At 41.4% G+C, this 22,211-nt stretch overlaps 1 protein-coding gene across 1 annotated transcript in view; it reads right to left on the reverse strand.

Moving 5' to 3' along the window:
* Window positions 1-22,211, reverse strand: part of dsx-c73A (doublesex cognate 73A) — a 275,770-nt gene that overhangs the window by 51,633 nt on the left and 201,926 nt on the right. The window contains exons 2-3 of the mRNA XM_065232572.1: window positions 11,863-11,943; window positions 10,986-11,047 (exon numbers count right to left, since the gene is read on the reverse strand). Coding sequence (XP_065088644.1) covers window positions 10,986-11,047; window positions 11,863-11,943 — 143 coding nt within the window. The remainder of the gene's footprint in view (window positions 1-10,985; window positions 11,048-11,862; window positions 11,944-22,211) is intronic.

Raw genomic sequence — 22,211 nt, forward strand, 5'->3', positions numbered from 1 at the left:
CCACGGATAGGAACCAACAGGAGCTGATGAACGTTTGTAGTGCTAGCACGGCTACCATTGTTCTGATGAACGTTGATGGCAAATTGGACTTTAATCAGGGGGAGTGATAAAGGCTAGCTAATGTTAGGCCTAAAAGGTCATTCATTTCCGGTTAATGCTCGCCTTTTGTGGCAGCTCATAGAGCCAAGTATTGAACCGCAGGGTTGTCATTGTTCTTTAGCAAGCATATTGCTGCAGATATTGACGACGAATATATTGATAAGCATATTGATGCAAAATCAAAAAAAAGTTTGATTTCTTCTTCTTCTTCATTCCTTTATTTAACGTCGATCTCTGTTCCACAATCTAGTGCCAATCATCGACGGATATCGGTTGCCAGCCATACCTATTTGGAATTGCTACAGTTAAGCGAAACAATTTTCTAGAATTAGTTCAATGCAGAGTTGTAACAGGTTGTATTGGCTATCAAAAGCAATAGCAAACGCACCGAGAAACGATAATTCTAGCGAGTTATTAACAAAAGAGAAAATCGACGAAGAGAATCGATCATCGCGTTTACGCCCTTATGCATGCTCACTGTCGAATTACCCATTGGGTATTTTCTCTTGAAAATTTGGGTAGAAGTAGTTTAGAGTGTATTGTTTACACTGTTATCGCCGTCAGTTTTTCGAAAGTTGTGAAAAATGACGTCGCCCGAAAAGCACCGTCGCGAATTGATTTTGCACAAGCACCTGGAAAATCCTCAACTCTCTCATCGGGACATCGGAAAACAACTCGGAATCGTGCAGTCAACGGTGAGTCGTGTGATTAAAAGTTGCTACGAAACTCGGAGCATCGAACGGAAGGAAAAATGTGGTCAGAATGGATGTTCTATTAGTGATCTGGATCACAAGCGTGTCGTGAACCGAGTCGTGAACGCGTTTAAGCGGAATCCCAATGCTTCGGTCAGGGATGTGGCCAAAAAGTTGAATCTGTCCAAGTCTTTCGTTCAGAGCGCCAAGGACCGGGAGGGACTGCATACGTACAAAGTGCAGAAGGCTCCAAATCGTGACGAACGGCAAAATACGGTGGGAAAGTCACGGGCCCGGGAACTGTACACCCAGATGCTGACCAAACCTCATTGTCTCATCATGGATGATGAGACTTACGTCAAGGCGGACTTCCGGAAGCTTCCGGGGCTACTGATCTTCACCGCCCAGCACAAATTTGATGTTCCGGAGGAAGTAAGAAAGCAGAAACTTTCAAAGTTTGCCAAGAAATTCATGATTTGGCAAGCGATCCGCTCATGTGGCAAACGGAGTGCGCCGCTCGTGACTACCGGGACTGTACACGGGGAGATCTACCGCAAGGAGTGTCTACAGAAACGTCTGCTAACTCTGTTGAAGCAACACGAGACTCCAACGGTCTTCTGGCCGGATCTAGCTTCGTGCCACTATTCAAATGTTGTCCTGGAGTGGTACGAAGCCAACTGGGTCACCTACGTACCCAAGGACATGAATCCTCCCAACTCACCGGAACTAAGGCCCATGGAAAAATACTGGGCTATTATGAAGCAGGCACTACGGAAGCATCCCAAGGAGGTCAAATCTAAGGAAGACATGAAGAAAAAGTGGGTTTCCGTACAGAAGCAGCTGCAACCTCGGCTGCAACCAGATGTTGTACAGAACCTAATGAGTGGAGTTAAGCGCTAGGTGCGAGCGTACGGTTATGGTATTGACGTTGAATGAAATAAATATGCCAAAAGCTTACTAATGGGTTATATTTTATTGTCTAAAAGTTTGAAAAGGATCATTATGTCTATCCGTGTTCATTTTCCGGTCACAAGTCCGGATTAATTTTATGAGTCTTTTAGAAATGCTTTTGTAAAAACCGCAAAGCTCTAAGACCAATTTCATAAATTGACATTTTTTACGGTTGTTCTCCTTTTCTCTCTGTACTTACAGGTAATCCAATTAAAAAAATGAACATCACATCTCCGAATGAAGCAGCAGCATATGAAAGAAATGGAATATCTAATAGAAATGCGAGTATGATTTTGGAAGCAATAATTGAAGTCGTCGAACACATCTGATTACACTATAAATTATCAGACCATTCGCCTTTCCGGAATGAAACATCGTGATGCGCTGGTGAAAGCAGTGAACGCTTTTATTTTGTTCTAAGATTCTAAACTTCTTTAATTCTAAAACTCTTAAATAATTAAATTCTTTAATTCATAAATTTTTCAATTCTTTAAATTCTTTGTTATGATTTTTTTTTCTAAATTTGCATAACTAAAATTATTTTCATTTTGTTCATTTTGATTGAAAATTTACCAGATTTGAAACTGATATTCCTTTGGTAGTACACTGGGATGGAAATATTCTGCCTGACATCAACAGAAAGCGCGTTGATCGGCTTCCCATGCTTGTTACTGGAGCAGGTGGTGTCTAAACATCTTTCGGTACCTTCCCTACCCTAGCAAAGTAAAATATCAAATTGATAACAAGTTCTATTACCCGGTTATCACTTTTTGATAACTGAACATGTTATCATTATGGTTGAATTAACAGCCAACATAACAAAAATGATAACAAAAAATTGCTCGTTGGATATCACAAAAATAACTAATTTTGTTATCATTGATAATATCTTGATAACAAATTCTGTAAGCCATACAAATTTATTCCATAAATTTCAAATCATGTTATCATTTTGATATCAAAGCCTTACGCTGATAACTTAAATATGATTAGGGATTAAAAGCACTATTTTTTATTGTTTCAATGCGAATAATATTTAAAGTTTTGAACTAACCTTGCATCGTTAATAAATATATAGTGAATTTTTCATGGTAACAACTGATAACAAAATTGATCAAGGCTGATAACTAAATAAGTTATGCGATAACAACTGAAAACAAAATGATATCTGGGATAACAAGACTTGTTATCTAGATGATATCGGGTTGTTATTCTACTTTGCTCGGGTATCCTGTTTCACGGCGGATGCTGAAACAGCTGCGATAATGGAGACAATCAACGAGTGGGGTCTGCAGGAAAGAATGGTTGGAATGAGTTTTGCTGAGCCTACTGGAACCAAACTAATAGAACCTGGGGTTACCATCCCGCTACGGTGTGCCTCCACAGACGAACTACGCTTTTTCCTTAAACGAAACTACAGCCTCACAGGTCCGAAACCAAACATTTTATTATCAGGATGTACGCGGGCTACGCATCAAAACTAACGAAGTGTTCCTAGCACTACCCTAATAAAAATTGTATGGTTAATTTGCTTAACGACGTGTTCTGGGTATCATCCAAACCATTTGTGGAATAGTTCAATGATTTGGGTTATCGTTCGTTTATGGTTGTTTTTTATTAGGGTATCGCAATGTGACTACGATGTAGTAGTTTTTACCGAAACCTGGTTCGGTCCCGATATCGCAAATTCGGAATTACCACGCAACTACACGATCTATCGCTGTGTGCGCAACGCCGCTACAAACCTATTCCAACATGGTGGAGATGTTTTGATCGGGGTCAGAAATGTTTTAAATGGTGCTGCTGTCTCGATTTCAGGCAGTGAGTGTTTGGAGCAAACAATGGTCTGAATCAAGCTAGCCACTTTTGAGCTCTTCGTCTGTACAGTGTACCTCCCACTCAATTGCGACAATGCATTGTATGAACAGCACTGGGCATGCGTTCAAAGGCTCTTGGAACAATCCGGTAATCGTGATATTGTTGTTGTTCTTGTTGGTGACTATAATCTGCCTTATTTGCATTGGGATTCCGATTATGAATTGCGATGAACAGGAGTTTACTGTGGATGAATCGTTCAGATGAATCACTATGCCAATGTGAATAGAAGGATCCTGGATTTGGTTTTCACTAGTGATACCGATGGTCTCGTGTTTATGGAGCCTCCGTCATCGCTACTGCGCGTTGGTGACTGGTGATTGAAACTGCAAGTGAAAGAGATATTGCCCGTGTAGCGGATCCATTCGACTTTGACTTCAATCGATGTGACTTTACTATTTTGAATTCAATGATTAGCAATGTCTGCTGGGAGAACCTTTTAGTTAGTTGATTGCAGAAAAAGACAACCTTGGTGGAACAATGAGCTCCAAAGGCTTCGTAATCGCCTACGCAGGGCAAGGAAATGTTACTTTCGGTCGAGAAATGAACAGCACAAGGCTGAGCTGCTTGCTATAGAGAGCGAATGTAACTCTATGCATGCGCAATGCTTTCGCACTAAAGCAAGTCTGAAACAGGACCCGAAACTGTTTTGGGCTTATGTGAAAAATCGGAAGCGGATCAGTGGTCTTCTTCAACATTTTCGTTACCAGGGAGAAACAGCTGACTCACCATCAGACTCTGCAAACCAGTTCTCGTCGTTCTTTCGGAGTGTGCAAAGTAATAACCGACCAGCTTCGACTGAATCGTACTTGACCAGTTTGCGACATTACGACTTGATATTCGCACTAAACTTGAGTCCATAGACACTTCGAAGGGAGCAGGTCCTGATCGTTTACCTCCAATCTTCATTAAAAGATGTGCGGAGTCAGTTGCCTTACCTGCAAGTATGCCTTTCGATTTGTTTGATATTTAGCGTAGGGCATTTTTCCTAGTAAATGGAAGACTGCAGCTATCACTCCCACTCATAAAACTGGTAGTGTTAACGATATTGAAAATTACCATGCAATTTCCATTTTGAGTTGTTTTCCATGATTCGCTGTACCGTAATGTCCATCATGCGATATCAGAAAGTCAACACGAATTCGTAAGGAAGCGGTCCACAACAACCAACTTGATGTGCTACGTCAATTCGATCGTGAATAGCCTGGAAAAGCGTCAACAGGTCGATGCAGTATATTTCACCTTCTCCAAAGCATTGGCTGTGGAAAAACTCAAACGTATGGGATTCCCGGAGTGGCTTACTCGGTGGATTGAATCATACTTATCTGACCGCAGTGCTTTTGTGCGCATTGGTGGTTCCTGCTATGAAATGTTCGCTATTACTTCCGGGATGCCTCAAGGGAGTCACTTAGGACCACTACTTTTCGTACTGTTTGTGAAAGATCATTACGTACTCATCAAATCACCGAAGCATGTGTTCGCTGATGACCTGAAATTCTTTCGTATAATCACCTCCAGGGTTACTTCCTCTCACTTGCTATGAAAAATTGCTTGTCCGAATTATGAAAACATTAGGTGTTATAGTGATAATAAGTACTAGTAAGATACAAGAAGGCACTGTACTGTCAATATTGAACGATTCGTGAGCGGTCACTCTGAGTGAACGCTCGCGAATCATAATATCGCTGATTGTGACGCTCTGAAAGCAAAATTGACAGGTTTTATGAGTCAAACACATACTTCACGACCTCTTCTTGTAACTTACAAGTTCTAATTATCACTATAACATCTAATGTTTTCATAATTCGGAAAAACATTTTTTTATAGCGAGTGAGTGGCAGTAACCCTGATCACCTCTATGGTGGATTGCTGTGCTCTCCAATTGGATATCGACTCTCTTCTTGAATAGTGCTCATTGAATGGAATGGAAGTGAAAATTCGCAAATGTTATGTTATTTCATTCAACCGATCGAGGACAACTGCAATGTTCGAGTACAAGATGTTTTCTTCAAATGTTAACCGAGTGTCATCAATCAAGGATTTGGGTGTAATTCTTGACAGCAAGCTGAAATTTACCGTTCACATAGCAGCAACAACCGTTAAAGCCTACGCGATACTTGGATTTATCAAACGCAACACGCAACAGTTCGAGGATGTCTATTGTCTTAAATCATTGTATTGTTCTCTGGTGCGAAGCACACTGGAATATGGCGTTCTAGTATGGGCACCTTATCATGTCACGCGATGTTCAGCGAAACTTTGTTAGATACGCTCTTCGACTGGTACCCTGGAATAACCCGGTTGTTCTTCCCCCATACGAGAACCGTTGTGTTTTGATTGACCTTTGCACATTTGCGGATAGGAGAATACTTTTGCAAACTTAATTTCAATGCTCCGGTTAGACAGACACGATCAGAATGATCTTCTCCGCATTCCTCAACATCGAACAATCTACGGGCAAAATATTCCGCTTGATGTTTGTTGCCAGCGATTTAACGAGTCTCGTGACAACTGCGATTTTAATGTATCTAAAATCGTTTTTAAAAATAGGATTAGCTCTAGATTAAGGAATTAAGTTGTCGGTGCGTTTTTTTTATACGAAGACGAGTAAATAAATAAATAAATAAATAATAAAATAATAAATGAACTCTGGCCTAAAAAAATGTATTATAACCCGTCTCCCAGTTCTACTGATAAGAAACTTGCTACCATTGGCATGCCGCCATCACATCCTATCTAAAATATAAAACCGCTGGCGCTAAAATATAGCTACACCGACCGACCTGAAATTTTACAAAGTTACTCTAGGACCCAAAAGGCCTCCGGCAGTGATGCAAAATATCATGACTCTCACGTGACACTCGTCTAAGGATCAACCGACTATCGCTGACAGAACGTTTTGTCACGCAGTGAGAGGCAGACCCATGGCAAACAACAATCACCAGTAATGGTAATGGTCGCTGCACACAAGCAAAACGTTACACTCGCTGCTGATGATGAAAAGCACAACGAAACAGTGAAGACTTCTGCAGTACGATCATGAGAAAAAGCGAAACGACAGACGAAAATGAAAACAATGCCTACGCATTCAAAGTTCGTCTCGGCAGGCGCGACTGTGTGAGTTACAAACAAAGCAGGCAACATTAATCGGAAGCTGTTGGGCTCACTCACCAACACACTCACATTAGCAAGCAAAGCAGCAACTGCTTCAAAACGAGCACAGATGAGTGTCGTGATTGTCGGGAATGATCAGATCGGTGATGGATCACAACCGAAGCCGACATTCACCAGTTGCTTTTTACTTGTTTCGTCAACTTGATAGATGGTCATGGAGAGAACTCGATAGGAATGTACAAAGCGTTACTACCATCAGCTGTTTGACGATCGTGATTGTGATATGTCGCAACTCTGGCCGATGTCTGGTCCCAGCCTAATACATACACGGAATATCACGCATACAATGTAGTGAGGTTGTGCTGAAGACATAATTTTTTTAAATACAATCCGGGTGATTTAAATAGTGTCCTTCAACTCGGAACTTGGAAACTGATTTTCTGTTCTGAAGGTAAGTTCGGTTAGATAAAAAGTTTGCAGATAGATTGATATCCAAATGTTTGCAGTTCCAATTACCCATCACACATAGTTCAGCTAAATATCCCAATGAGTGCATGAGTTGATTGAAACCAGTTCTAAATTCAAAGTTTTTAAGGATTTTTGCAATGTGAAAACACATCCTATTTTTTCGGTAGCATATTGGGGGTGTAATTTCAAAAAAACCAAAATTGACCGGATTACGAAAAGTGGTCTCAGGGACCTCCCTTAGCTCAGTCGGTAAAGGCGCAGCTACAAAGCAAGACCATGCTGGAGGTGGCTGGGTTCGATTCCCGGTTCGGTCTAGGAATTTTTCGGGTTGGAAAATTTCTTGACTTCCCTGGGCATAGAAGTATGATTGGACTTGCCACACAATCATATCAATGCAAAAATGGTACAGGCATCGATAGCTCTCAATTAATAACTGTGGAAGCGCATCTAGAACACTAAGTTGAGAGCACGCAATAAGCTAATATGCATGCAATAAGCTTGAAATGCGAAGAAGAAGAAGAAGACGAAAAGTGGTCAGATTTTGACCACTTATTACTCTGTCAATAGTGGATGGATTTTAAATCTAAACAAGCCAATGGATTAGAAATTTTGCTACAAATCTGCTGAATTGAAGACTTTATCAATTTTCAATAGGTCATTACTGATAATTACACAAATATCCAACTGTTGCAACAGTGTGATCAAAATTATCACCGATTGCCTGCAAACAGCGCTTTCCCTAACACAGATTTCAAAATCGAATTCCATCCGGTCTCACTGAACGGTGCTTATTCAATTACCGCGTGTGGTGGCGTCCGATCGCAGCAGTGCTTTCAGCGCGTAGCGTTGCCCACAAGCAGCGAGCTGCAGCCCACATGAGCGTCCATTCACCAAAGAAGGTGGAAGAAGCCTCACCGCTACTGGTCGGGATCCATCTTCGTGAGTCGCTGGGGGCCATCTATGCCAAGCACGTCACCGTCGTCCCAAACAACATACAGCTCGTCAGTCGCGGCATGAATGTGCTCTGATTTTGATCCAGAGATGATGGATTTTAATTCTTAATACGCAAATCGATGGGAAATTTTTCTACGAATGTGCAACTGTTGCTATGATAATTAAAATTGCCATCGATTACCTGCGAAAAACGCTTTCCCTAACACAGATTTCAAAATTGAATTCCAACCGGTCTCATCAAACACTGTTCATTCAAATCAACGCGTGTGGTGAGTGATGGTTTTCTCCAGTACACAACGAAAGTCTCCCTGCAAGCAGCTTGCTATCAAGGCTGCCCTCAACCGCTGATCGGATCGGATCGCCTAACGTCTAAATTTGCATAGATTTCAAAATTCAATCAGCTCTAAAAACATAATTTCTCAATCTTTTCCTTCACAACAAATTGCATTTTGTCGGAAATCTATTGAAATTTTTGAATCCATCTGAAAATATTTGGATCAATTCATGGTTCCGGAGTTATTCCGGTTCCCGTTGGGGTCACTTTTGTTCTGCAATAAGTATACACACGATGCACATCATGTTTTTTCTCTCAAATGATGTAATTGGACCAATGGAAGCTATACCGACGGTCCACGATCACATTGGGTATCCCGGAAATATTCCGTTGCCTCCGGGGGAGTGGCCAATTCTCAACAAGAACCAAAAAACCTATCATGCGACATATCAAACTTCATGATTTGACAAATTTAGGCCAGTAATGGCCTTATTGAGAGTTCATGGTCACACTAGCCCTCCCAGACATGTTCTGGTGCCCCCGGGGAAGTGGCCAATTCTCAACAAGAACCAAAACCCATCATGCGACATATCAAACTTCATATTTTGACAAATTTTGACCAGTAATGGCCTTATTGAGAGTCCATGGTCACACTAGCCCTCCCAGAAATGTCCTGGTGCCCCCGGGGAAGTGACCAATTCTCAACAAGAACCAAAACCCATCATGCGACATATCAAACTTCATGATTTGACAAATTTTAGCCAGTAATGGCCTTATTAAGAGTTAATGGTCACGGTACCTACCTTTATGCCTTTTGATGCACATTTAAAGCCCCTCCTATTAAGAGAATTATGCAAAAAGAAAAAATCTTTCCGAATTCTCTTAACAGAAGAGGCTTCAAATTTGCTATAAAAAAAACTTAAACGTAGGCACCGTCTGGTAGGCTCAGATTATGTGATTGATGTGTTTTTCCTAATACATATTTAATTTCCGCACTACTATCATCTCCAAGAATATTGAGGAGAAAATTCCACAGCATTGTTCTAATCTGGCTTCCAAGCTTCCAACCCATCGGTCCTTTTCAGGACCACAAATGACTGATAAAAGAGTTAACTAAAGGGTAAGAGCTTGTATCCCAGACATACCGTCCAGGATTGGCTTGCAACAGAACAACAAATTGAACTCTCAAATTGCTTCCGAATTTCAACCTATCGAACTTTTTTACTGATAACGAGTTAAGAAATCAATTTAATACAGGGTGCGTGACGAATTTTTGCAGTAAATGGCATATTTGAGAAAAAATACACCAGTTAGTTATTCTAGCAATGAATTTTGTGCGATTTATTTTCTTTCGCAACATATGGAAGTTCTAAGTAAATTTATTCAAAAAAATTGCCTTCCCTTTCGACGACTGTAGTTAGACGCTTCCGGAAACTGCAGTATGCACGTTTTAAAATGTTTCGATCCATAGATGTCATCACTGCCTTGATTTTAGCTTTTAGCGACTTAAGTGTGGTGTGAGGGGTTCTATTGGTATCCCGTTGGACGACGCCCTATACAAAATAATCCAACGGATTGATATCGGGACTGCTTGGGGCCGAATTTCTTCCTCCCAAATTTACGAAATATTTTCCGTAAGCCATTTCTGTGCTTTATTAGCAGTATGAGCAGGTGCTCCGTCTTATCACTTTCCCAAGCCTTTTTTAATATTATACACTGTTCTTTCAGACACATTTACCGACCGAATTATTTCTTTCATGCATACTCCGGCGCGCAACAAAGCGACAACGGCTGACAGATTGCTCTCTTGTTTCGACATCTTTACGTTTACTCAACATTGTTTGTTTAAATATTACACCTAACAGTATAAGCTATCCAGTGCTGCCAAATATATCTAAATCATGATGCACAAGCATGAGAAATTACTATTTGAAATTTACTGCAAAAATTCGTCACGCACCCTGTATCTACTATACTTTTGCTGTGACATCAAAATTAGCTTTCGTAATCCTACGTCAAATATACGGTCGTGTCTTGAATACAACCTCTATTTTCGTCAGGTTTTTGGAAATCCCGACACATCTTGAACTTCAAGAGCAGCTCCTACTTGGTTCTTCAGTCATTCAATCTTAAGAGTAACCCTAACCTAGCTGTTTCCAAGGCAACAGCAATGGTCACCTGGATTATGAAACGACCCCTCTGGCTGACACGGCTCCGCCTCCAAATGAAGGGGTGTTATTGACCTCATCTCTGTGGCAACCAGCTGAACCGTATTGTTTTTCTCGGTCAAGGGGCCGAACTGATGCTGGTTAAACTTTAATTTTGGATTACAATCTAGAACTCCATCCCAGACGCAGACGGAGACCATCGCCGAACGGTGGTTTTGTCTGTCGAGTTTTTGCTGTGCGGTGAAAGGAACCTTTTTTCGGTGGCTCGGTTTGCCAAGTCATTCCGGATGATTGCCGTATGGCGACTAAATGGATCACGTGGTAATATTTTAAGAACCGTTCTAGATCTCAAACAATACGATCGACTTAACAGATGATGCATAGACTTACCGAGGAGGGCAGGCACACAGGGGTTGAGTGTAGTTTAGCCGGACGTAGACAGCGTTGCAGACCTGCGGAGATATTACGAACCGATGAGAAGAGCACAGGCGGGGGGTGTAAAAAGTTAATTATTTTCCCAAGTAGCTTATAGGTTATGCAATTCAAACAGAGCAGCCGCCTAACGGTTCCGACGATTTCGGGCGATAATTATCACCGGGAAGCAATCGCAACGACCTAGCAGAGTAATCATCGCGCCCAAATTAACAAAACTCGCACGAACAATTTGCACCTCGACCGAATTTTTTTCCGCGCTGTATCAAAACTAATCTTTAAAATGCCCGATCTTGAGCCTCAGGGCGTGCAGTAGGAGTGGTAAGAAACGAAGTAAATCCAAATGAATTGTTTTCTCAACTCGTACGCGCCCGATTTCTGGATCCATGGCACTTCTAACCTACTTTGAGTTGCGAAACCTGTAATTTCTGAAAGCAACTAAATCTTCCACTCCTTGCCATAGGTCATGACGTGGCCTAGTTTTTATTGCTGATTTGCACCAATTCCATCGCGTTTTAATTCGATCCAACAGATTCACTTGTTGGTGCTGGGTGGTTGCTACCGAAGCACCCCAACGACCGCCGCTAACCGACTACTGGGATGCCATTGAACCCTTAATTACCACACCGTTGAACTTCAGCAGTTTGTTTTTTTTTTTTTAATAGCAGGGATAGACGCGTGCCTTCCTTGCAAGGCTTGGCAAATTGTAACCTTCGGGATCCGCCTGGTGCGGGGTAAATTTGCGCACATTCGCGAACCCAGTTATTAGGAGATTCGGACAACCGGACTGAAGTATAGTAGCTAAATGGAAGAGTTTCTTGACTTTTGCACTCACCTGCTGAATCGCGCACTCCGGCAGGAAGTAGATGTGTTGATTGTGCGGGTAGTAGTGGTACTTGGTCGGGGCCAGGCCAACCTGCAAAAAAAAGGAAAAATGGAAAACAATAAGAAACCAGAAAATTGTAATCTTCGCTCGGAAGGCTGGATTAAGCTGTGTACATTATACTTTTTTTTTCGGGCGTTGAATGGTGGTAGATTGCGATTGCCATGATGAGTGGTAGTTTAGGAAGCAGGAGAGAGAGAGAGAGAGAGAGCGAGGGTTTATTTATACATTTTCTGGTCATTGTACCTTGACTACCGGGGCAAGGTGAGAAAGGATGGATGTTTGCACTTGGGTTAACTAAGTAATTGTAGGGCAGCGGGCTAAAATACAGCTATTTTCGCGGAGAGGAAGTTGCTTCACCCGCGTATTGCAGATTGCAGTGGAACGTTGTTTTGGAAGGTATGATTTGGTTAGCGAGTGCCAATTTCATACAGCAGCACCCAGGAAGCTTTTTTGGTAATGAGATTTTATTTTCAAGCGAAGATCAAAAGGTAGCAGGATAGAGTATGGGCATTTGAAGTTTTCGCTGGATCCCAGTTGCCAGTCATTACTTAAGGTGGCAATTTCTTTGTTTTCATGATAGTAGGGTTCAGTAAGATCACATTGATTGAAATCGGATTGTGTTTTTTATTCATTTGATGCTTCATACAAACAACAATAACTAGATACTCAGGAAACATTTTGTAAAAATGATCTCAGCTTTCAGGTTATAATTCCCGACGAATTCGCAAATCGGTTTATTTTTGTATTTTTTGATTTGGTTGAAAATTTGCAGAAACGTTCCTTATGATCGGCAATGCCACTTTGCACCTTCATATCGTCATTTTGAATCCAGCCTTATTATTGAAAAGGGCATATAGGAAAATATCAAGCTTATCTTCAGAAATTTTTTACTCGAAAACTGTTTGCCCGATCGGTTTGGTGTCTTGGGAAATATTGCAGATAATGGAGAGACTATTCGAAAAAAAATATGCACTCTAAAAAAATTATCCAACTTTTTTTTTTAATTTCAAATGAAATCTTAAAAACAATTTTTCGTAAAAAAGTATTTTGGTATTATTTTATTTGTTGATATGTTTTAGGGGACACAAAATGCCATCTATTGCACTATAGGTCAAGATAGAGAAATTATGGACAAAAAAGTTATAATTTTTTCAAAAACTCAAGTTTTTGGAAAAATATACAAAACTTGGCCAATTACTTTTTCAACTTAATATAATTAAAGTACACTAAATTTATAATAAAAAAGCACCGATGCAATTTTTTTTCTAAGTTGCACCGTTTTCGAGATGTAGAGGTTTGAAAGTAGATATTTTTAAAATGTTGGTAGTTTTTGGCCATTTTTAAATGTATTTCGCGGTCCTTAGTTCCGAAAATATTTTTTTTCCGAAAGATCAGAATTTTTTACAATAACAATGCAAATTTTAAATTTTAAAAATATCTACTTTCAAACTGCTACATCTCGAAAACGGTGTGACTTAGCAAAATTTTACCTCGGTGCTTTTTTATTATAAATTTAGTGTACTTTCATTATATAAAGTTGAAAAAGTAATTGGACAAAGTTTTGGATATCTTTCCAAAAACTTGAATTAAAAAAATATTAATAACTATTTTGTCCATCATTTCTCCATCTTGACCTAAGGTGCAATAAATTGCAGTTTTTGTCCCCTAAAACATATAAACAAATAAAAAAAAACTACAAAAAGATCCTTTTTTGAGAATAATTGTTTTTAAGATTTTATTTGATATTAAAAAAGTTGGGTTATTTTTTAGAGTGTATATTTTTTTTAATAGTCTCAATGTTGAAAATTGTCTGGGGAGAATCACCCGGGTGCGAGAGATATCATTCTCTTGGGTGAATCTCTGGTTGTCTCCTCGGAGATTTATCCTGGAACCACTGGAGAGATTGTTAGACACAGCACGACAGAGTGAGAGAGTTGACTGTTTTCTGTTTGTCTGTTTATACACTCACTTCTGTGAGAAAGATGGCAGCGCAAAGGCGTTACTGTTTCTTCAAAGATTCCAGCAGAGCTTAAGCAAACCTCACACGCATCAATATATTGACGCGAAGGGGAACTATTGACAATAATATTGATGATGTGAATTCAGAAATATTGTCAATCTCGAAGTATTGTCGTCAATATAGAATGTATTGACAATACGATTATTCTCAATAAAAGCAATCGTGTAGGGTCCACTTTACGTGAGTGAGTGAAAACATCAATAAAAAAAAGTGAAAAACGTATACAAGGGGATAAAGTGCAAAGTTTTATTCACGAAGAAAAAAGGGCGGTTTGACGACGGTACCGAAAAGGTGGTTGTGAATTTTGTGCTTTACAAGGCAAATGGAAAAACATTCAAAGTGGACACGGTATTCAACTTGAAGCGGGCATTCCAAGTGTCTTCCATCGACGACATTCTCCACGTTAAGGACGGGCATCTCCCTTCGCACTGCCTCGAACCTTTGACAGTCGAAGACCACATGCTCTGACGTTTCATACACCGATGCAGGTACTTTCTGAAGCAGCCGTGGCCAGACAGGAACTGCATTAGGTGGAAGTTGACGTCTCCGTGTTTTCTGTTCACCCAAGTCGAAAAAATCTGTATTTGTCTACGTGTCCATCTACCGTTCTCCGCCGTGTTCCACTTCTGTTGCCACTTAGCCAACGATTCCGCTCTTACAACTTTGTCGACTTATACTCTTCCGGCATCTCTCCGCCTGTAGCACTCGCTGTCCTCCGCCAGGGCGATGCCGACAGGGATCATTCCGGCGATTACGCATACTGCTTCCGACGAGATGGTTCTGTACCCACTCCCGACTCGCATGGCCACCGGAACCGAAACGTACTGTTCAGTTTCCTTTGGTTCTGCTTCGTTTCCTTTGGTTCTGCTTCGTATCCAGCGCTGGAACCCAGGCTGGACCTCCATACCTCAGTATCGACGACAACACACTGGCCAGAAAACCAGCTATCGCGTTGATGGCCTTCGAAGCCTTCTTACAGACATATTCGACGTGGCTGTTGATTTTTAGTCGTGCCCCCTCACGGTGATATCTGCCCGCTGTACCGTTTTACAGCACTTCCGTTTTGTGGTGGGCTATCTGCAGCTTCGCTCTTTGCATCCAGTTACCAATCATGTCGATCGCCTCGGTCGCCAACACTTCCACCTCTTCCAGCGTCTCGCCTGTTACCGTCAAGACGACGTAGTCCGCAAATCTAACGATCTCAACTCTTTTGGGCAGCTTCAGCGTTAGCACGCCATAGTACATCCCGTTCCAGAGCGTTGGACCAAGGATGGAGCCTTGTCGAACTCCCGCTGTCTGTCTGTCGACTTAACAGAAGCAAATTTCAATAATGATGCGCTGATGCACTTCCCGTATTCGCATTTCCAAAATGTGTATATTATGATTTTAAAAATTTAAAAAAATTGAGTACACACTGTACGTTAATAGAAAAAGTAACCTTCAAAAAATCTTTGTATGCAACAAACTAACAACTAACAACAAACTAACAACTAATGTCTTCACCGGGGTGATTCTCCCCGGTGAAGCAAACGAACTCTCTACGGTGCTCCCAAGTGATCACTCATATTCTCCGGTGTGATGGACTGGTGGAGGTGCGAACGTCAGAAACTGTGTTTGTTTCCGAAGTGGAAGAAGCGGTATATAGCGAGGGGGGCGACACATCTAAATCTCAATTCCAGATGCTCAAAAAATCTCACACTAGCGAATAAATCTTCTTTCATTTCTCGCATCTACTTGCATCGCGCATCATTTTTTTGCAGGAAATCTTCAATATCGTGATAAATCTTTTTTCTATCTACTCAGCGTACGCGCAGTTAGCCACAGCAAAACACAATATTTCCTGCGTTTTAGATAGAGTCGTCCCCCTCGGTATATAGTGAAAACAAAATAAAGATCTCTCGGGTGAGTTTGCTTTTGTCGTAGTGCGAGGTGTCTTTTCAACTCATCACCCTGCTTACAATCAATGGGAAGAATGGCATCCCTGGTCTCATCCATTATCTGCAACATTGCCCAAGGCACCAAACCGATCGGGCAAACAGTTTTCGAGTATAAGTTGTCTGAAGATAAGCTTTATATTTTTCTATATGCCCTTTTCAAATATAAGGCTGGATTCAAAATGGCGATATGAAGATGCAAAATGGCATTGCCGGTCATAAGGATCGTTTCTGCAAATTTTCAACCAAATCAAAAAAATACAAACATAAACACCTAGTTAAGTGCAATTTGGGAAATTTTCTGTTAATAATATCTATGTTTTCTTTACGGTCATTCCACAAATTATCGTTCCATAGTGTTTTTATCGTATGAGTGCTTTTATTATATCATATCATACTATAATCTGAACGATACTTCATTCATATTAACGAGGTTTATTTTTAATTTGAACTTCAAGTAACCCTAGGAGCATCAGAAAATCGTGTTCCTGGTAACCTTATTTGCTGTTTTGTTTTGATTAAGCGTGCCGTTTCGCTTTACTCCGTTCCACGATCTGAATGACATTTGAGTCATTTATAGTTTGCACGGCGTGACGTGCAGATTAAAGGGGTTCAAATTAAAAAGTGTTCAAATTAAAAACGGTCAGATTACCGCGGGTCCACGGTACAAGCTCCTAGGAAGTGTAAGCATTTATACTAGAATGACTTAATTTAATTCTTTTGATATCTCTCACTGTCCCATCGTTCCTAGACATATTTTTCGGTGAAATTAAGGACATTCGACTTGGAATCGAATGTGACCGTTTTTTCCATGCAGTTTTTTTTGACGTAGACTACGTCTTACGGGAAGGTACTGGGGGTAAATCGAAAATCTAAAATGTGCGACCGTCACGAAAAGATGTGAGGTTTTGAACGCTTACAGCTTTGTCATTTTTAGATGAACATAAAATCCAAATACACCAATCGATAGGAAATAACTCTCACAATAAATTCTTCTCCAATTTTCCAACAAAAAAATCGTTGAAAAATGTACAAATAAAAAGTGATCATTTTATCACTGTTTTCATGAAATAAACGTTCTCCCCAAACCCAGTCATCTTAGTGGAGTACCATTTGGTTGTGCCGTCTAGCAGTATAGTTCGTTCGTTCGTTCATTCTTCTCGAGCTTCTTCTAATTAATTTTATTGTTTCGTTCACGTCGTGGAAGTGCCGTCATCGACAGGCACATTGGCAAGTCTAATTGCACTTGCCACTAAACAAAGCATGGTACGCAAGCGTTCTACTACTCCTGCATTGGAAGGCCCTAGTAAAAAGGCCCAAATGGACGCCAGCGCTGCTTCGAATGACGGCTAGTACAGAGCAACCAATTCTCGGTGCTCGGAGTTGAGAATGGCGGTGGTGAACTGGTGAGGCTTCGATTGAAACCAGAGGCAGTCCACCCACTGAATCAACGGCCTAAGCCAAACACTAACTATCGTAACCAGCTGTTTCTGGTCCACTTCACGAAGGGGTCCACCACTCTTGCTGCGCTGAAGAGCCACATACGTGATCTGTTTCAGGTCATTATCCACTGGGAATCCTACAAACCAGAACACCGTGATGTGACCCAATGCACAAGTTGCCTCTCCTTCGGTCATGGCACGAAGAACTGTCATATGAAACCACTCTGCGACATGTGTGCTATGGCTCACTTGACGGCGACCTGTGCTCAAGCTGAGGACACCGAGCCGAAGTGCGTGAATTGCGGTGGTACTCACTACCCGGGACTGCCCCAAGCGTACGGAATACATCAACATCAGGAAGAAGGCAATCCAGCCTCGTCGCCTGGTCACAAATCTCCCACCGCTACCCATCAACAATCAACGAGCCACCCCTTCAGCACAGCATCACCTCACTTCTGCAACGGCCCTACCAAATCAAGTTTCTGCCTCAGCGTGTGGACTATCGTATGCCCGTGTTGCCTCAGGCGATTCAGTTGACGAATCTCCGTTTACATCGGAGGTACTAGTAACGCTGGTCGCAGAGGTGATCGTCATCCTGCGCTCTTGCAAGACTCGATCTGAACAGCTTCATGCTGCCTTATCTCTCGTCACCAAGTATGGACCGTGAAGCTATAAAAATTGCAATTTGGAACGCTTGCTCGCTGACGAACAAGCATAGAGAGCTACTCGATTACCTCAACACCAAGGAGATCGACATTGCTGTCATCACCGAGACGCAGTTGAAGCCCGAACTGAACGTATTCCTTCCCGACTTCCGGCCATCGCTGCAAAACGGAACATCATTTGTCGGCTGCTACCAAACTTCCAGCTGAAAACAATCGAAGCCATCGGAGTGGAGGTGAGCACATCACTTGGCCTAATTACCATCATCGCGGCCTACTGCCCCAAACAAACCAACAACAGGGACGGGTCGTCAGTGGCCCTCCGGAAAGACATCATAAAACTCACCCGGAGGTGCGGGAACTTCATCATCGCTGGCGACCTGAACGCAAAACACCAATCTTGGGGCAACGGTCGGAGCAATAGAAACAGCATCATCCTGAATGAAGAACTGCAAGTGGGCCACTATACCATCTTGGCCCCGTACACTCCCACCCGGTTGATGCGACCATCGACATCTTCGTCAGCAACATGGGACTCAACATCTTGTAACCTGTGGCCTTCCAGGAGCTGAGCTCGGATCATTACCCGGTGGTGGCCATTTGGGTTTTATGAGGGTACTGTAGACCATGATTTAGACTTGTAGAGTGCTTTAAAACCTCAATAAAACTTGTTAAACAATTTTACTTGCGCTAGGACGATTTCCCACCGGAGGTATCCCACTGCGATCAAGCGTTTGGTTAAACGTGTTATCCATAACAAATGTTCAACGTAGATGAGATGGGCATTGAAGTGTGCACGGGGAATATATTTTATAACGGAGGATTAAAGACAAGTGTTTCATATGCGGAAATATCCCTAGCGGAAAGTCCAGAAACAGTCAGAAAAATATCTAATAAGGGTGAGGAAATTGACATGTCAAGGAGTGGAAATGGAGTAAATTGAAGAAATAAGCTACTTCTACGGTATTTTAAATCAATACCAAGAAATATGCACGAGAAGTTTACTAAACATCTCAACGTAGTCTACGTCAAACACCCATGTTTCTTTCTATAATCAGCTGCTGATCTGATCAAAACCATGCCCAGGATACGATGTATAGTTCCTCAGCGAGTTTACTAAGACAGAAGAAGTCTTGTGAGAGTTGTATCTCATTCTATGTAGTTCTACGTCCCTGTTATTTGCCACTGATAAGCTGTTCTGAAGCTAAGGAGAACCAACATGGGCCCTCGCCATGAAGGCCATGAAAAGGCTTGCATCCGAACATCTTTTATCTCAAATCGAGGGAAGACATTCTGCGCAAGCTCTATCAGAAATCAGACTAGTTCATACTGGTCTTCGTCAAGCTTACCGTATACAACTTCAACATCAACCAAGGGGTAGATCACCTTTTCGTGGTACGTTACGGGATGTAAGATCTACCAGCGATTCCTAGCCCTAACTACTTCAAACTAGGGGAACAGGATTTTTCAGTAATCCAAGGAACACATCTTACTCCTTGTTACTTTTTATGCCTTGTTGATAGTGACAAGACTCGGCTTTGCCCACCGAGGATGATCTTGAAACAAGGAAAAAATGAGTTAGTTGTCTTCATCTATGTGATTCCCAATCTTCTATTCGTTGTTCCCTAGTTTGAAGTGGTTAAGACTAGGGTTCTGATGCATGGTCATAAGCGGTGTCATTGTTTAATTTTCGACTAATTTTGACTAACAAAGGGGCGCGCCTTTGGAGGGTGTTTCAACACTCCGAAGGGTATAAGTAGCGGGACCTTTCAATTAGAGTCAGATCCTTGCGATAAATGCAAGGGTGGCAACTGTAAAAAAAAATCGAATACTTCATCATTTCTCTATAGTGATGGAGTAATACGACATGCACTAAACTAAGGACACGGGATATACTACAATAGATCAATTTACTGGTCGCAGTAGTGTTAGGTTCCAAACAGAGGAAAAAAAAGGGGTAGGTCACTCCGCAAACCAATCTTGGCTCATCTTTTTTGTCAGTGTGCTGCAAATGTGCGACAGGGACAGGTGTGCCGATTGTGTGCCGGGTCATTGCGCCAGCTACGATTGTTTGTAAAATACCCATCTCGGCAACTCGGTATTTCTGACACCTTGAATGTTTTGGTTTGAAATCGCAAAGATAAATCGGATTGAGGATGACGTGGGAAGTGGTGGGTGTGCGAAATTTTTGATGTTTTGTGATCATAAGATAATACAAGTTCATTGTTTTAGGATTTACTAATGCCCTCACAGGCAGACCTGAAACCTAGCCTTCCGTGATGTGAAAAACAACGGTCTATCAGCAGCCGCAAAGAGTTGGAACCGGTGGGGAACATTATTGGAAACCGACTATAGAGAATGATGAATATGACTTCTGTAGTTTGTTTTGTGTGAGTTGCAGCATTATTTCAATTAAGGATACTAATGGGGTTTGATTAACTGTCTCTTTCTCTTGAGCCCACTATAGAACCTACAATTCGGATTTAAATCTATAAATGAACCGAGAAGTGAACTGCTGGTCTGAGTTCCTCTGGTACATTTATTTAGAGGATGTTCCTGAATATACAGTCAAACTGCACGTATTGTTGTGAACAACTTCAATAACAGTTGTCCAGCAGCTACAATCCAAAGCCTACAAGATTGTGCTGAAGGTGTGCCGATGGATGTGCCCAAGCTGTGCCGAATATAATTTTGGCACAATGTGCTGAGTCACTTACCCCTTGACATCCACATATGTGAAGCTGCCTTTAGGTTCAATTGGCAAAACTTTGTGAGTTCGTTCCTTTTGGTCCATTTTTATCTTTTTAAACCAGTAACGCTGGTAGATCACCTTTTCGTGGCGCGTTATTTGTATAAGATCTATTACCGAACCCTAGCCTTGAAAACTTCAAACTAGGGGAACAGGATTTTTCAGTAATCAAAGGAACACATTTTAGTCCTTATTACTTTTTATGCCTTGTTAATAGTGACAAGGCTCGGATAGTGACCACCCCCGTTATAAATCTTTAAATGTATGGTATATTTCAAATCAAATTGTTCATAAAGTATTAACACTTATCCAATCAGAAATTTTTACTGAGCTTTTGAATTGAAGTCCGGTAACATTTAAAAAATCTGTGAAAAATTCAAAGTTGAGAAAATGTTTTACGAAAATTTACAGACTTACTCCTGTTAACCCCGTTTAATGATGAAAAATAAAAGTTGTCTTTGATTTCGTCAATTCGCTGCTGTATGAAGAGACAAAAATTGAGAAGTGCAGAGACTCTTTCGCGGAACTCTCTGAAATAGATAATCTCTTTCCAATAGAGACATCTCTGAACACCACACTACAGATCGCATTAATAGCACCTCCGACGATTATCGTAACAATTATTTTTGTAAAGGGGGATGGTATGTATAATCTGCCTTTTCTTTTATTTGTTTGGTTCACCTTTAAACTAGTTTGTTAGTTATCTCACCGGGAGAGGGTATTAAACCTTGAGCCATTTAATATCTGGACGCACTGTTCATTTTACAGCAGTGCTCCTAGCGGTCGGATCTGGAATGTTTTGACAGCAGTTTGTTTTGAAATGTTTTCTCTCCCAGTGTTGAAAAGTTCGCCACGGTACATTTTGTTTAAATGAAGTTATACGAACCGAAAATGAATTTTGGACACCCACTTGGAAAATCCGACGTGGTCAGGGTCAAAAATCGTGAAGTCGTTGAAATTGGCTAAATCGACCGTGTGCAGTGTTGTCAAACGTTTCCGTGAGCGGCATACTAACGATCGGCAGCATTATAGCAAGCGTCGTAGTGGAACTAAGGATCGGAAGCTGCATTCGAAGGTGTTGAGAACGGTTAGGACAAACCCAGGGCTGTCGGATTATGATATCGCCAAGAAATTCAGTGCCAGCCAAAGCACCGTCAGCGTGAAGTATTTCGATCTTTTCGGGCCAGTAAGCAACCAAACAGGACACTGCAGCAGAATCTAGTGGCCAAAAGACGTGTCTGGAAGTTGTACAATGAGGCTTTTACAAAGTACGAAGGATGCATCCTCATGGACGACGAAACGTACGTGAAGATGGATTATGCGCAGCCTCCCGGATAAAAGTTCTATACAGCAAGTTCAAATTCGTTTTTGCCGATAAATTTGCAAGAAAGCTTATGATCTGGCAAGGTATTTGCATTTGTATTTGGTTTTCGTGACAAACAAGACTATGGATTTCAAAATATACAAGCAAGAGTGCCTTAAAAAACGTAT

The sequence above is a fragment of the Ochlerotatus camptorhynchus genome, unplaced genomic scaffold (assembly GCF_037179485.1).
Source record: "Ochlerotatus camptorhynchus isolate MF236.1 unplaced genomic scaffold, CSIRO-AGI_Acam_v1.1 ptg000370l, whole genome shotgun sequence".
NCBI classification, from domain to species: domain Eukaryota; kingdom Metazoa; phylum Arthropoda; class Insecta; order Diptera; family Culicidae; genus Ochlerotatus; species Ochlerotatus camptorhynchus.